Genomic DNA, 15,985 nt, shown 5'->3' with positions numbered 1-15,985 from the left:
TTGATGTTTCCCTTGAAATAATCATGTTTTCTTTGATTAAAAAATCCGAATTTTTAACTGGTTAATAGTTAATCCGCATACCAGTTAAAAATGCTGCAGTGAACATAGGGGTGCATTTAACTTTGTGAATAAATGTTTTCAGATAGATACTCAGAAGAGGGGTTGCTGAGTCATTCTCTTAGCTTTGAATAATTCTTTTTTGGGGAAAGGCCAAGTCCATATTCTCGAACAAAAAATCGCAAACCAAGCAACTAAAAACATTAATGCTGACTAGTGTGCCCATTCATTTCAATTAATTTGATTTAGAACAAATCAGCAGTGTGCCAGGGAGCGCAAGGAATAAACAGAAATGGCGTCTACGGTGAACACTCCTTTGAAAACTCCCATTCACACTCCCTCAATGCCGTGTGGGGGGCCTTTATCTCAGCTACACTTCCTGTGTCCAGGCCACAGGTTTCCACCTGAGATGCCCACATCATACTTTCTCTCTCTGGGGGCTGTAGGTAAAACAAAATGCAGAGGTGACATTCAGAACAGGCATTGGTTATGTAACAAATACAGGGAGGGGCAGAAAGACAGGGACCAGACACTACAAGGGTATGTTGCAGAAGGCGTTGGAGTGAACAGAGAAGCCTTTTGAGGAACCTAGACTCTGCCCAGGGTCAGGTGTCCTATGCAGAGGGACTCTGAGACCAGGTTTGAATCCAGTGTCTCGGGTAATGCTGCCGCTCTAGCCCATTCTGCTCAGAACATACTCTGAATCTCAGCTTCAATATGTTTGCACGTCTCTGTCACCTCCCAACCCAGGCTTGGGCCTTGAGCCCCTGTCTATGTTAAGGCCTGTGGATTAAACATGCTGCTAGATCAGGGGTCCTCAAACTACGGCCCGCGGGCCACATGCAAATACAAATACTGTATTTGTTCCCGTTTTGTTTTTTTACTTCAAAATAAGATATGTGCAGTGTGCATAGGAATTTGTCCATAGTTTTTTTTTTTAACTATAGTCCAGCCCTCCAACGGTCTGAGGGACAGTGAACTGGCCCCCTGTTTAAAAAGTTTGAGGACCCCTGTGCTAGATGATCTACCTGGTTTGGGATTATGCCCATTGATTTTTCTCCCCCCAATTTTTCTGATATTGTCCCTTTATGTCCACAACACAGAAAAGTTTCCTTCCACCATTAAACCCCACTGAGGCGTCCAAACCCAAGGCTACACCTGACAATCGGGGCTCCAACTTAGGCAGAAAGGGAACTCAGACACTACCTGAAGACAGGAATGCTCCCCACATCTCTCAGAAAACCCCAAATGAGCAGAGGAGTCAATTTGTTTAAGGAGACAGAGATAGAGTCATTTTGTGCAAGGCATATCTCCAATTCAGGGACACACTGCCACGCGGAAGGAAGAACTCTGAAAACAGTTCCAATTAATTTAAAAATTAGATTTTTATTGATTTCAGAGCGGAAGGGAGAAGGAGCGAAAGATAGAAACATCAATGATGAGAGAGATTCATTGATTGGTTGCCCCTGCACGCCCCCCACTGGGGTCCAGCCCATAACCCAGGCATGTGCTCTTGACCAGAATTGAAAACGGGACCCTTCAGTACGCAGGCTGACACTCTGTCCACTGAGCCAAACTAACGAGAGCCAGGTCAAATTAATTTTATTTTTCTTACAAGAATGTTCACTCACAGATGGCACATAGTTGAGATACCCACTCAAGGAATTATGTCTCATTCCCACCAACACAACAAACAAAAGTTTGAGATGCTTCTCCCTATAAAACATTTCTCCCTCTAAAAGCCATTCTTCATGGGGTACGTGTGTGTGGGGAGACAGAACAAACAAAAGCATTTAACCCTCAACACCTCTTTTGTGAGCTCCCTCCACAGCCCCAGAAAAATATGCTCCATATTTCCTGCCATATTTCACATCTTTATCATGGGATGTCAGCTGCACATTTGTGTCTTTCCTCTGGCAGACTATGACTCACTCTGGTAGGATCAGCTCTTCTTCATCTTTGCATTCCCCACCCATAGCACAAAGTTATTCACCAAATGACCTCTGTCTGAGTGAAAATGAAAAGGAATTGGATCGCATCTTTTATTCTTAAAAAACTGTTCTATTTGGACCATCTGAGCAGCTCCCACCAGGAAATTAAGGAATGGGAAGAGATCTTCAAGTGGACTTAGGCTCCAGCAGGGATCGACGACATGTGAAATAATTGGAGATGCATTGCCACCTCCTTCTTCAAGCTCTTGTTTCCTGAGAAACAAGGAGAATCAGCGCTGAGAAGGCTTGGAGGCATGTAGGCCAAAGGGCAGGAGGGAGTCTGTCTCCCCTGCAGGAGCATGGGCTGGCTCACCACACTGGCTGGAGGCACAGACACAGCAGCGCTGGTAGGCCTGGCAGGCTCCTGGGTTGCTCTCTGATTCTGAGAAAGACAGACAAACTGGTCTCCACCCCTGTCCCTTCCTTTCCCATCATCCTCTTCTCAGTTTCCTTCCCTCTCAACTTCACTATGAGAATAAATTGCAATAGTTTATTCCACATGCCTCAAGTGTGCTAGGATTCTCAATGAATTCCAGTCATAAACACAATAGCGCACTGCATTGAAACAGCCCATTATTGTTCTTCTTAGCTTATTTCAGCCAAAAGAAAAGAGACAAAGAGAGAGAGAGAGAGAGAGAGAGAGAGAGAGAGAGAGAGAGAGAGGAATGGGGAACAATGTCACACCTTTTCAATGAAACTGAACCAAAGACACAAACAATGACAACTTGAACCCAGAATGATTCCCTGGTTGTACTGAGAAATGCAAAGCCAAGTCCAGATAATGTGGCATCAGACCCGAGTCACTGCTCCACGAATTTCCCCACCTGCCTTTCACACATTCTCATTGCCATGCTGCACCTCTCCGTAAATAAACTTGATACAGCCGGGGCCTGCTTCCAGGTCAAAACCCAACAGATAGAGTTTCTGGGTGACAGCAGTCACCAGTACCTTTGCTTCACTCAGAAGGAACTTGCCTCAGGTCCCTGCTACAAGTCATTCTCTTTCCACAACTCCATTTTTTCCCAACAATGTGTAGACCAATACAATCAGGGTTTATTCAGTTCAGGCATTTGAGGAGACAATAATGCAGCCAAGATAGAGTGTCAGGGTGAGGAGGACAAAGAAGAGGACAAAGGGGTGTAGGTGGATAAGGAAATAAAGATTGAGAAGCAGAAGGTGCAGGTTATTCTGCCTGCTGTGGCAGGCTCCTTTCCACCTCATCAGCAATATGATGTCCTCGAGAAAGCACAGGCCCCGGACTCAGAAAACCAGCTCTTGGGGCTTCATTCTGCCATCACCCTTACATATGCTTCACGTTCAACCCACTTGAACTCTTTGAATCCTAGTTCCCACATTGGAAAATGGAGGCAAATCCTAATATCTGGACATTCCCATTTAAAAAGGTATTTGTGAGAAGCATATAAAAATAGTTTATAACTTGTAAGTGCACTTCACTTTTTGGCTACTGTTCTTTCACTACAAGTGCTCAGGAAGAAAGCCCAGTTGATGCAGGACTTTCCTCAGAGATGATTTTACCTCCTTGTTCCTGAGGCTGTAGATCAAGGGGTTCAGCATGGGGGTGACCAGGTTATTCAGGACCTGAACCGTTGCATCCAGCAAGGGGCTTGGCGTTGGCCTTAAGTAGATGAGGACCACTGGCATGTAGAAAAGTAGGATGGCAGTGAGGTGGGCGCTGCAGGTGGAGAAGGCATGGCGTTGGCCCTCGGCGGAGCGGATCTGCAGGATGGAGTAGACAATGCGGCTGTAGGAGGCGAGGATGAGAAGGAAGCAGCTGAGGGGCATGAGGCCCACACTGATGAACCCCACCATCTCCAGGGCTGCGGTGTCCGCACAAGCCAGCTTCAGCATCACGGGGATGTCACAGAAGAAGTAGTCCACCTCATTGGGGCCACAGTAGGGCAACTGGAAGGTGAGAGTGGTTAGAAAGGTGGCCTGAACACAGCCAAAAAACGAGGTCCCCGAGGCCAGGATGGCACACACCCTGGGGCTCATGATCACCTGGTAGCGTAGAGGGTGACAGATGGCCACAAAGCGGTCATAGGCCATCACCGTGTACAGGAAGCACTCGGTGCAGCCCAGGAAATGGTAAAAGAAGAGCTGGGACACGCAGCCCGCATAGGAGATGGCTCGGCTGTACCCTGAGAGGTAGAAGAGCATCTTGGGGGAGCTCACAGAAGGGAAAAATATGTCACACACAGACAGCTCACACAAGAAGAAATACATGGGAGTGTGCAGTCGAGCGGAGGAGGCAATGGCCAGCAGGATGAGCAGGTTTCCCACAAGAGTGAAGACGTAGAAGGTCAAAAACAGGACAAAGAGCACCGTCTCCAGATCCTGTGTGTGTGGGATGCCCAGCAGGATGAACTCGGTCACCACCGAGGCATTCCTCATGGCTGGGCTCAGGTCAGGCCTTGGAAAGGGACTCGAGACACCAATGTGTGAACACCAATAGCATATTATCAAGCTGTTTGCTGAGGAGAGCTTTGGCTGTGTTTTTAACAAGCAGAACCCAGCCCCCTTAGGAATGGCAATGTCTGTATAAAACTTTGAGTTAGTAAGAGATGCTTAGGTTAGAGCCACAGGCTATCCCACCCCTGGAACGAATGTGTATGTGGAGGCAGGTGGCTGTCTGGATGACAAGGCCAGGAGTTAAAGTATATTCAAAACATTCTCCTGTGAAGTGGGAAACCTTTTTACAGTTCTTTAATTCATGGATTTACTCACTTTAGGCATATTTCTATTTGGAACTGTCACAATATCTCTGAGCAACAAACTCGTACTCCTTAATACCCGCTGAAAAATATCAGGAAAAGAAATGGCATTAGAAATCAGAACACTTCATTTCAACCCTGGTTTTGTCACTTATTAGCTGTACTCCTTTAAATAATTCATACAATATTTTTAGAGACATAGTTCTATTACCTATAAAATAAAAATCATAATGATCATAAAACAACCAAAATACCCTAGCACAATAATAAAGTTTTAAAATGTCTGTGAAAATATTTGGCAAAAAAGAAAACATTTCCTTTCTTTTATCTTAAAAGTTATTTCTTTACGTGCTTTTCTTTAATGTTGGTAGTGTATAATTATTTGCAAATAGGAGCTTATTAAACAACACTATTGAATAACCTTAGATCATATTATTTCCAGATTATATCCTCCCGGAACTGGGAGATTTAATGTTTCCAAATCTATCAGGAGATGCTGCTCTGGTTTTTCTGGTCCTTTTAACATTTTCTAAGAGCATTTGAGGCAAATTTGAAATGCTACGTAAAAGAAATAGTAGCAGCAAGGAAGGCACTGAATTCATGTTCCTGTGATGAAGAAAGAAATACTGGGACCCATAGGCAGAAGGTCAAAGAACAGCTCTACTGAGGAAGATTCAGCACGTCAAGAGCAGGACATAGGGTCTGGCAGCACAGAGATCTTCTCCTCTGACAACACCTACTAATACCAATACTGATACCAATACCCATACCAATACCAATACCAATACCAATACCAATACCAATACTAATACTAATGCTACATAGGTGCATGCATTGATATGTATGTCATTTAATGACTATTTACTGTATACCAAGGACTGGGCTTAACACTTTAAAAATATGACACGTTTTAAAAATAAACCTGTAAGAAGAAACTATTACTACTATTGCCATCTACCAATCAGGAAACAAAACCTACAAAAAGTAAGCAAGTTGCCTACATTGACAAAGCAAGCCCATGGCACAGCTAAGACAAATCTTGTTCATGCTATTGTCCATGCCCTTCACCACCAGGAACACTGTCTTCTGTTTGCCTATCTTTTTAAGGACAGCCTGTCCCATGGTTAGGCAAGGAAACCCTTCTAGATGGGTTGGCATTGTCATTTCATACTATGTAGGAAAGGGATCCCATTTGACTTCTTCCTGGTCATTTTCATGCTTGACATTAGAGCACATCCAGTTAACATCTAATTTAGTTTTTAAAATCACAGAACGAGCTTATGTCTTACCTTTGACACTATACCTGAATATCAATCCCAATGTGGGAACTTGGAAGTTAAAGAGACACATTCCCCATGCGGATTCCAATCATAACCTGTGGCAGGTGCCACTTCAACACATATCTAAATAGAATGGCCACGCCAAAATGAGTAACTCACCTATCGCCCTAGAACTAAGCAAAAGCCAAGATGGCAAAGAGAGAAACAGTGGCATTATGGAGGAGAAATGCTGCTGACCACGGCCTTCTAGTTACTAGTTCTAGCCACATGAGCACTATCTCTTAGCCGTGCAAATTTCTGTTCAATCCGGATCATCAGTTCTAGATCAGCAAAGGCTGTCCGAGGCCTATGATCAGACATCTTGACACTGGATGATGCTATAAGAAGGCCATTCTAGGAAAAAGAAGTCTGCAAGGACCAGGAAGGACCCTGTGTGTGGAGCTGGAGCTCATAGTCATGTAAGAGCAGCAGTGTGGACACTCTCACCATCTACCTGAGAGCACAGTCAAGTTTTTCGTAGTGTGGTCATGAGACCTGACAGTTACTGTTTCTCGGCAGAGCACAGAGTGCTCCAGCGAAAGGCGTGTCAGGTCTCCTACTTATAAAGAATCGAGTCTCCTAGGGTTTGCACCATCAAGACCTGCACATACTCTCCCTGGATTGCTTCCTTGGAAGTTTTTTCAGACCCCACTTAAGCCCTATTTTGGACTCAATGATGGCTCTGAGGGAGCAATTAGTTTGTGAAACTAATGCATCATCTAGTTATAAGATAATAGTAATGAGATCATCAGAAAAGGTGCAGTCAAGTGGGCAATATCTCTATCTCTCCAAGATAGTTTGCATGGTAGAAGGAGCGCCAATGCTAACCTTTGATCACCTGTAGTGCTACCCCCTTTTTTGTGTGTTTTCTTTCATACCTTCAAGCCTTTGCTTGTGATGTCATGTGTCTCATCAGTCTGGGAATCATGTATATATCCAGATGACTCTACACTTACCTCTCATAAGTATCACTATTCAAGACAGAAATCTAATTAGTGAATAGCTACTCATCACTCGTCAACTATTATGTGTGCTTTAAGACATTTTAAAAGAGAAATAGGCACATACTGGGCACATTCATAGGCGAAAGGGGGTGTAAATTATCTCAAAAGGAAAATTATGGACAAAATAGCCCATATTCAGTTAATTATTTATTCTCAGCACTTATCATGTGCTAAGTATTATGCTAAATTTTAAAAGTAGTTGTTACATTGAATCTCCAAAATAAACTTTATAAAGTAGGTGGTATTATTCTACAAAGAAACTGAAAAACAGAATAAATAACTTCATTATGACATAACTAGAAAGCGACTGACTCTTTATTTTCAAAGTCATATTGCTTTTAGGCAATATCTTATCAATTCCCAGAGATTTGGGTTCATAGTCAAAGAGCAGCGGAGATAGATTATGGTCTTCAAATGCCTGAGGGGCTGGTGGAAACTGGAAAAGCACTATTCTATGTGGAGACTTGGGAATTGTGGGGAGATCTGGTAGTAACACATTTATTTTCAATGTAGATAGAAAGTGTTTATTAGATGCACATCTAAATGTACATCAGTGAAATAAGCAACCTTGTGAGGTAGGTAGCTCTTGGCCACTGGAAGGTGTAAAGAGAATCATCCTTCAGGTATGTAATTAAGAATATTCTAACTTATAATTCTGAAATTTTATAATTTCATCTATACTGTAAAAGTTTTCAATGACATTGACCTAACATAACAAGAGGATAATTTAATTTCATGATGATAATTCAATTAAACCTTATTAAAAATAGATCATGTGCCAGTATATGACCATAGTCGTTACAATGGTAGCCATTAAAATCCAAAAACTTTATGCACACATTAAAAAATTTTTTTAAATTTATTTTTATTGATTTCAGAGAGGAAGGGAGGAGAGAGAGATAGAAACATCAGTGATGAGAGAGATTCATTGATTGGTTGCCTCCTGCACAACCCCCTTGCTGGGATCGAGAACACAACCCAGGCCTGTGTCCTTGACCTGAATCAAACCTAGGACCCTTCAGTCCACAGGCCGATACTCTATCCACCGAGCCAAACCAGCCAGAGCCAGGTGAAATTAACTTAATTATTCTTACAAGAATGTTCACTCACAGATGGTAAATAGTTGAGATACCCACTCAAGGAATTATGTCTCATTCCCACCAACACAACAAACAAAAGTTTGAGATGCTTCTCCCTATAAAACATTTCTCCCTCTAAAAGCCATTCTTTATCGGGTATGTATATGGGGGGAAGACAGAACAAACAAAAGCCTTCAACCCTCAACACCTCTTTTGTGAGGTCCCTCCACAGCCCCAGAAAAATATGCTCTGTATTTCCTGCCATATTTCACATCTTTATCATGGGATGTCAGCTGCACATTTGTGTCTTTCCTCTGGCAGACTATGACTCACTCTGGTAGGATCAGCTCTTCTTCATCTTTGCATTCCCCACCCATAGCACAAAGTTATTCACCAAATGACCTCTGTCTGAGTGAAAATGAAAAGGAATTGGATCGCATCTTTTATTCTTAAAAAACTGTTCTATTTGGACCATCTGAGCAGCTCCCACCAGGAAATTAAGGAATGGGAAGAGATCTTCAAGTGGACTTAGGCTCCAGCAGGGATCGACGACATGTGAAATAATTGGAGATGCATTGCCACCTCCTTCTTCAAGCTCTTGTTTCCTGAGAAACAAGGAGAATCAGGCAGAGAAGGCTTGGAGGCATGTAGGCCAAGGGGCAGGAGGGAGTCTTGTTATGTTAGGTCAATGTCTCCCCTGCAGGAGCATTTGCTGGCTCTCCACACTGGCTGGAGGCACAGACACAGCAGGCTCCTGGGTTGCTCTCTGATTCTGAGAAGGACAGACAAACTGGTCTCCACCCCTGTCCCTTCCTTTCCCATCATCCTCTCCTCAGTTTCCTTATCTCTAGACTTCACTACAGTGGGGCCTTGACTTACGAGTTTAATTTATTCCGTGACGGAGCTCGTAACTCCAATTACTCGTATGTCAAATCAAAAAGTGAATGAGTGAGACACATGATGCTGGGCTGATGTTGTGGCATTCACGGTGACGTTCGCTGCACCAACTAGCAGTGGGGTATCTGAAGCTGGCTCGTGACCCGAATTTTAGCTCGCAACTCAAAGCAAAAAATCGGCCGAGAGACGGCTCATATCTCGAAAAACTCGTTAGTCAGGACACTCGTAAGTCAAGGCCCCACTGTATTAGAATAAATTGCAATAGTTTATTCCACATGCCTCAAGTGTGCTAGGATTCTCAATGAATTCCAGTCATAAACACAATAGTGCACTTCATTGAAACAGCCCATTATTGTTCTTCTTAGAATATTTCAGCCGAGAGAGAGAGAGAGAGAGAGAGAGAGAGGGAGAGCGAAAGAAAGGAATGGGGAACAATGTCACACCTTTTCACTGAAACTGAAACCAAAGACACAAACAATGACAGCTTGAACCCAGAATGGCCCCCTGGTTGTACTGAGAAACACAAAGCCAAGTCCAGATTTTCTAATGTGGCATCAGATCACAGTCACCATCCCACGAATTTCCCCACCTGCCCTTCCCACCTTCTCATTGCCATGCTGCAGCTCTCAGTAAATAAACTTGATACAGCCGGGGCTTGCTTCCAGGTCAAAACCCAACAGATAGAGTTTCTGGGTGACAGCAGTCACCAGTACCTTTGCTTCACTCAGAAGGAACTTGCCTCAGGTCCCTGCTACAAGTCATTCTCTTTCCACAACTCCATATTTTTCCCAAAAATATGTAGACCAATAAAATGAGGATTTATTCAGGTCAGGCATTTGAGGAGACAATAACGCAGCCAAGATAGAGTGTCAGGGTGAGGAGGACAAAGAAGAGGAAAAGGGGTGCAGGTGGACAAAGAAAATAAAGATTGAGAATCAGAAGGTGCAGGTTATTCTGCCTGCTATGGCAGGCTCCTTTCTACCTCATCAGCAATATGATGTCCTCGAGAAGGCACAGGCTCCGGACTCAGAAAACCAGCCAAGAGGTAGAAGTCATTCTGCCATCACTCCTTACATATGCTTCACATTTAACCCACTTGAACTCTTTGAATTCTAGTCCCCATGTTGTACAATGGAGGCAAATCCTAATATCTGGACTCTCCCATTTAAAAAGATATTTGTGAGAAGCATGTAAAAATAGTGTATACGTTGTAAGTGCACTTCACTTGTTGGCTACTGTTCTTTCACTACAAGTGCTCAGGAAGAAAGCCCAGTTGATGCAGGACTTTCCTCAGAGATGATTTTACCTCCTTGTTCCTGAGGCTGTAGATCAAGGGGTTCAGCATGGGGGTGACCAGGTTATTCAGGACCTGAACCGTTGCATCCAGCAAGGGGCTTGGCGTTGGCCTTAAGTAGATGAGGACCACTGGCATGTAGAAAAGTAGGATGGCAGTGAGGTGGGCGCTGCAGGTGGAGAAGGCATGGCGTTGGCCCTCGGCGGAGCGGATCTGCAGGATGGAGTAGACAATGCGGCTGTAGGAGGCGAGGATGAGAAGGAAGCAGCTGAGGGGCATGAGGCCCACACTGATGAACCCCACCATCTCCAGGGCTGCGGTGTCCGCACAAGCCAGCTTCAGCATCACGGGGATGTCACAGAAGAAGTAGTCCACCTCATTGGGGCCACAGTAGGGCAACTGGAAGGTGAGAGTGGTTAGAAAGGTGGCCTGAACACAGCCAAAAAACGAGGTCCCCGAGGCCAGGATGGCACACACCCTGGGGCTCATGATCACCTGGTAGCGTAGAGGGTGACAGATGGCCACAAAGCGGTCATAGGCCATCACCGTGTACAGGAAGCACTCGGTGCAGCCCAGGAAATGGTAAAAGAAGAGCTGGGACACGCAGCCCGCATAGGAGATGGCTCGGCTGTACCCTGAGAGGTAGAAGAGCATCTTGGGGGAGCTCACAGAAGGGAAAAATATGTCACACACAGACAGCTCACACAAGAAGAAATACATGGGAGTGTGCAGTCGAGCGGAGGAGGCAATGGCCAGCAGGATGAGCAGGTTTCCCACAAGAGTGAAGACGTAGAAGGTCAAAAACAGGACAAAGAGCACCGTCTCCAGATCCTGTGTGTGTGGGATGCCCAGCAGGATGAACTCGGTCACCACCGAGGCATTCCTCATGGCTCTGGCCAGACCTTGGAAAGGGACTTGAGACACCAATGTGTGAACACCAATAGCAAATTACCAAGCTGTTTGCTGAGGAGAGCTTTGGCTGTGTTTTTAACAAGCAGAACCCAGCCCCCTTAGGAATGGCAATGTCTGTATAAAACTTTGAGTTAGTAAGAGATGCTGATGTTAGAGCCACAGGCTATCCAACCCCTGGAAGGGATGTGTATGTGGAGGCAGGTGACTGTCTTTGATGACAAGGTCAGGTGTTTAAAGGTATATTCAAAACATTCTCCTGTGAAGTGGGAAACCTTTTTACAGTTCTTTAATTCACAGAATTACTCTCTTTAGGCATATTTCTATTTTAAACTGTCACAATATCTCTAAGCAACAAACTCGTACTCTTTAATACCTGCTGGAAAATATCAGGAAAAGAAATGGCATTAGAAATAAGAACACTTCATTTAAACCCTGGTTTCACTGTACTTGTTGACGTAGTTGCATTACCTATGAAATAAAAATCATAATGATCATAACTAGAACATGAACAACAAAAACACTCTTGTACAATAGTAAAGTTTCTGAAATGTCTATAAAATATTTGGCAAAAGAAATCCGAATGAAAAGATTTTCTTTCTTTTATGTATCTTAAAAGTTATTCCTCTACGTGCTTTTCTTTAATGTTGGTAGTGTGTAATGATTTTCAAAAAATGCCTTATTAAACAACACTATTTATTAGACTTGGATCATATCATTTCAAGATTATATCCTCCCAGAAGTGGGATGTTTAATATTTCCAAATTTATCAGGAGATGCTGCTCTGGTTTTTCTATGTCCTTTTAACATTTTCTAAGAGCATTTGAGGCAAATCTGAAATACTACATAAAGGAAATAGTAGCAGCAAGGAAGGCACCTAATTCATGTTCCTGTGATGAAGAAAGAAATACTGGGACCCATAGGCAGAAGGTCAAAGAACAGCTCTACTGAGGAAGATGCAGCACGTCAAGAGCAGGACATAGGGTCTGGCAGCATGGAGATCTCCTCCTCTGACAACACATACTAATACCAATACTGATACCAATACCAATACCAATACCAATACCAATACTAATACTAATACTAATGCTACATAAGTGCATGCATTGATATGTATGTCATTTAATGACTATTTGCTGTGTACCAAGGATTGGGCTTAACACTTTAAAAAATATGACACGTTTTTAAAAATAAATCTGTAAGAAGAAACTATTACTACTATTGCCATCTACAAATCAGGAAAGAAAAATTAGAAAAAGTAAGCAAGTTGCCTACATTTACAAATCAAGCCCATGGCACAGCTATTTCATGCTACTGTCCATGCCCTTCACCACCAGGATCATTGTCTTCTGTTTGCCTGTCTTTTTAAGGACAGCCTGTCCCATCGTTAGGCAAGGATACCCTTCTAGATGGGTTGGCATCGTCATTTCATACCAAGGTAGGAAAGGGATCCCATTTGACTTCTTCCTGGTCATTTTCATGCTTGACATTAGAGCACATCCAGTTAACATCTAATTTAGTTTTTAAAATCACACAATGGGCTTATGTCTTACCTTTGACACTATATCTGAATATCAACTCCAATGTGGGAACTTGGAAGTTAAAGAGACACATTCACCATGCGGATTCCAATCATAACCTGTGGCAGGTGCCACTTCAACACATATCTAAATAGAATGGCCACGCCAAAATGAGTAACTCACCTATCGCCCTAGAACTAAGCAAAAGCCAAGATGGCAAAGAGAGAAACAGTGGCATTATGGAGGAGAAATGCTGCTGACCACAGCCTTCTTGCTACTAGTTCTAGCCACATGAGCACTATCTCTGAGCCCTGCAAATTTCTGTTCAATGTGGAGCATCTGTCCCAGGTCAGGGAAGGCTGTCAAAGGTCTTTGGTCCTTGCCTATGATCAGACACCTTGATACTGGATGATTCTATAAGAAGGCCATTCTAGGAAAAAGAAGTTGGCAAGGACCAGGAAGGACCCTGTGTGTGGGGCTGGAGATTATATATGTGTGTGTATATATATATATATATATATGCCTAAGTAACTGTTATGACCGAACAACCGGAATGACCAGAACAACTGACTGACCTGCCCATAGCTATGATGTGCACTGATCCAGACTTTGTTGCTGGGCCCTGACAGTCCTGAATCTGGTTCACCTGCACCCTGGACCCAGACAGGAGGGAGGAGGGAGCCCAATTACTCATGGAACCGGCCGTTTGTTAGCGTGCTGCTGGGGCCATCCTTCCGCGGTCCCACCCCAAAGCTACCGGCTCCCCTCCCCATCGGCCCCAATCACCAGCCAGGCTGAGGGACCCCACCTGTACACGAATTCGTGTACTGGGCCTCTAGTAGTCATATAAGAGCAGCAGTGTGGACATTCTCACAGTCTACCTGAGAGCACAGTCAAATTTTCCAAAGTGTGGTTATGAGACCTGTCAGTTACTGCTTCTCGACAGAGCACAGAGTGCTCCAGCTAAAGGCGTGTCAGGTCTCCTACTTATAAAGAATTGAGTCTCCTAGGGTTTGCACCATCGAGACCTGCCCATACTCACTCTCCCTGGATTGCATCCTTGGAAGTTTTTTTCAACCCCCCTTAAGCCCTACTTTGGACTCACTGGTGGCTCTGAGGGAGCAATTAGTTTGTGAAACTAATGCATCATCTAGTTATAAGATAATAGTAATGAGATCATCAGAAAGGGTGCAGTCAAGTGGGAACTATCTATATCTCTCCACAGTCAGCTAGCCTGAGGGTCAAACCCACCCATTGATAAATCAGCAGCCATCAAGACATACTAACAACAAGAGTACTCATATAACCCCCACAAAGGACATCTCTGGAGCACCTGGTTCACATAATAACAAAGACTGTATCACTGAGTTTCACAAGACATCTACTACATAAGGACATTTTACCTAGAACAGAAGCCAAAATGGGGATATATTTAGAGATCTCCAAATAAAGACCTTCCTAGATTAAAAAAAAAAGGCTAAAGGAGTTTAGCCAAACTAGCTCTGAAAGAAATGCTAAAGGTACTATTGTGAGAAGAAGAATAGAGAGAAAGAGAGGAACACAGGCATAAAGAACAAAAAATCAATAAAAACATATTTAAAAAAAAAGTTGGGAGGGAAAACAAGGGATGAGAAAACCCATGCAGATCCAATGAATAAATCTATATCACATACAACCAAGTGTCATTTTAATATTGATACAGCAGTATGTTAGGGAACAACACATCCAATAGGGTCCCTTCCACTAGGATAGAGTGTGTGGGACTGCAAGGTCAGACATGATCACTGGGAGCTCCTTTCTTCCTCTTGGGGTGAGTGGCCCAGGTTTTGGGTCTCAGGCAAAGCTGCCTTTAGCCCTGCTTTTTATAAAAGTATACAAGATCAGAGCCCGCTTCAGAGGCCTCACGGGTCAGGCCAGGACGAAGGATCCCATGATGGCCCTCTTACTAAGATGCGTCCTGATTAAGAAGAAACATCTGTCTCCCACAGCTACCACTCAACCCTTGGGCAGTGAAAGGGGAGGCGGGCAGTATAGGCTAACAAGACTCAGGCATAATGAACCAAGAAGGTCCCCAACAGTGCCAACCCTCACAGTGGACCCTTGAACCTCAGGTGGAGGTTATGTGGATCCCAATGTTGGCTGTCAACCGCCCCTCCATCTCTTTATTCTACCTTAGAATAGAAAACTGGATAGCTCACCAGTCTTGTCCTCATAAGTCCCCAAAAGCAATACTGATTAGACAAAAAATAATGCAGAGAACTTTCCAATCCAGGCCATCCCTAACATCAACCCAGCAACCTGTAGCCTAGAGTCCACGCCCCTCGTTTCTCATGTCGTCACTCTGAAAAACCCGGGAGGGACCTCACTGCCTCTGAACTCCTTCCAGAAAGAGAACAGGTCTGGGGCCCTGATGCCTGGCTGAGGGCACATGCTGGGGAAAGGATGTCATATCCGGAGGGAACCTGGAACCTGGAGGAAAGGTGGGGCGGGCATTGTTGACTTTTATTATAGGAAACTGACAGGAGAGGCATACAAGACAAGATCGCGTTCTGGAAGACTGAGGGTTCAGGCGGGGACAGGAGCATGAAGGAGTCACGTGTGTTTCTGGTCGGGATTCTCAGGGGGCAAAGATGGCAGGATCCACCGATGACTTCAGAAAGCCCACGGCAGCTTTCACCAGCCCATCCGCGGTGGAGCCTGTGAGGAGAAAACAAAAATGAGGGCTGAGGGACAACAGCCTTTCTCCCATTGATATTGATGAGAGGAAGTGCCTTTCTCCCGTTCTTCCCTCAACCTCCTCGTCATCTCCCCTGAGTCCTGCTTGTATCTTTGCTTAGCACCCCCCACTTTTCTCGTCACATCCCCCAGATTCCCTTTCCTGCCCTCTGGCCCCAGAGATATCCAGCAGCAGTGAGATAATAAACACTCAAAAAAGAAATGCCCCAAGTTCAGTCTCACACTCAGTAGAGTACAGACAGAGTGAGAAGAATAAATGCCACTTCATGTCCCTTTTCCAACTCACACTCCCCATCGATGCTCCTTTTCCCTCTTCACACACCTCCACTGCCCCCACTGGAGGACGGCACCCTCACCCTGCCCAGGAGAGAACTAGCTGGGAGACCCAAAAAGGTCTGGACCAGGACGGCCTGGGGGCTCAATGTCCGGGAAGATGCGGAGCTTCCT

General features: G+C 44.4%; 3 protein-coding genes across 5 annotated transcripts in view; all 3 read right to left on the bottom strand.

Annotated features, from left to right (window-relative positions):
- Positions 1-1,660: 1,660 nt before the first annotated feature.
- LOC102244530 (olfactory receptor 149) lies at positions 1,661-4,907 on the bottom strand. 2 transcript variants are annotated; one of them, XM_005869790.2, is made up of 2 exons: positions 3,585-4,907; positions 1,661-2,629 (listed from the first exon to the last, which is right to left on the bottom strand). In XM_005869790.2, exons 1-2 carry the CDS (start codon positions 4,458-4,460, stop codon positions 2,585-2,587), a joined length of 921 nt encoding a protein of 306 aa, XP_005869852.2. In that variant the 5' UTR covers positions 4,461-4,907; the 3' UTR covers positions 1,661-2,584. The 2 variants fall into 2 exon arrangements, with proteins under 2 accessions (XP_005869852.2, XP_014397923.1); XM_014542437.1 differs by having other exon boundaries at positions 1,661-2,060.
- A 3,261-nt stretch (positions 4,908-8,168) lies between these two features.
- LOC102244234 (olfactory receptor 149) lies at positions 8,169-11,721 on the bottom strand. Of its 2 annotated transcripts, none has more exons than XM_014542438.1 (2): positions 10,386-11,721; positions 8,169-8,586 (listed from the first exon to the last, which is right to left on the bottom strand). In XM_014542438.1, the coding sequence occupies exons 1-2, from the start codon at positions 11,259-11,261 to the stop codon at positions 8,569-8,571; spliced, it is 894 nt and encodes a 297-aa protein (XP_014397924.1). In that variant the 5' UTR covers positions 11,262-11,721; the 3' UTR covers positions 8,169-8,568. The 2 variants fall into 2 exon arrangements, with proteins under 2 accessions (XP_014397924.1, XP_005869851.2); XM_005869789.2 differs by lacking the exon at positions 8,169-8,586 and adding an exon at positions 9,348-9,436.
- A 2,746-nt stretch (positions 11,722-14,467) lies between these two features.
- Positions 14,468-15,985, bottom strand: part of LOC102243940 (von Willebrand factor A domain-containing protein 5A-like) — a 27,036-nt gene continuing 25,518 nt past the window's right edge. Inside the window, exon 18 of the mRNA XM_014542418.1 lies at positions 14,468-15,499. Coding sequence (XP_014397904.1) covers positions 15,420-15,499 — 80 coding nt within the window. The 3' untranslated portion in view covers positions 14,468-15,419. The remainder of the gene's footprint in view (positions 15,500-15,985) is intronic.

Source organism: Myotis brandtii, unplaced genomic scaffold (genome assembly GCF_000412655.1).
Source record: "Myotis brandtii unplaced genomic scaffold, ASM41265v1 scaffold303, whole genome shotgun sequence".
NCBI classification, from domain to species: Eukaryota; Metazoa; Chordata; class Mammalia; order Chiroptera; family Vespertilionidae; genus Myotis; species Myotis brandtii.
This window is presented reverse-complemented; position numbering and strand designations above follow the sequence as displayed.

What these genes read in the sequence shown, in the direction of transcription:
- LOC102244530 (XM_005869790.2), bottom strand. Translation starts at nt 4,460, where the DNA reads ATGAGGAATGCCTCGGTGGTGACCGAGTTCATCCTGCTGGGCATCCCA. An exon ending in ACAGCCTCAGGAACAAGGAG is followed by an intron (nt 2,630 to 3,584) that starts GTAAAATCATCT and finishes TAAGCTAAGAAG; the next exon opens with AACAATAATGGGCTGTTTCA.
- LOC102244234 (XM_005869789.2), bottom strand. Translation starts at nt 11,261, where the DNA reads ATGAGGAATGCCTCGGTGGTGACCGAGTTCATCCTGCTGGGCATCCCA. An exon ending in ACAGCCTCAGGAACAAGGAG is followed by an intron (nt 9,437 to 10,385) that starts GTAAAATCATCT and finishes TATTCTAAGAAG; the next exon opens with AACAATAATGGGCTGTTTCA.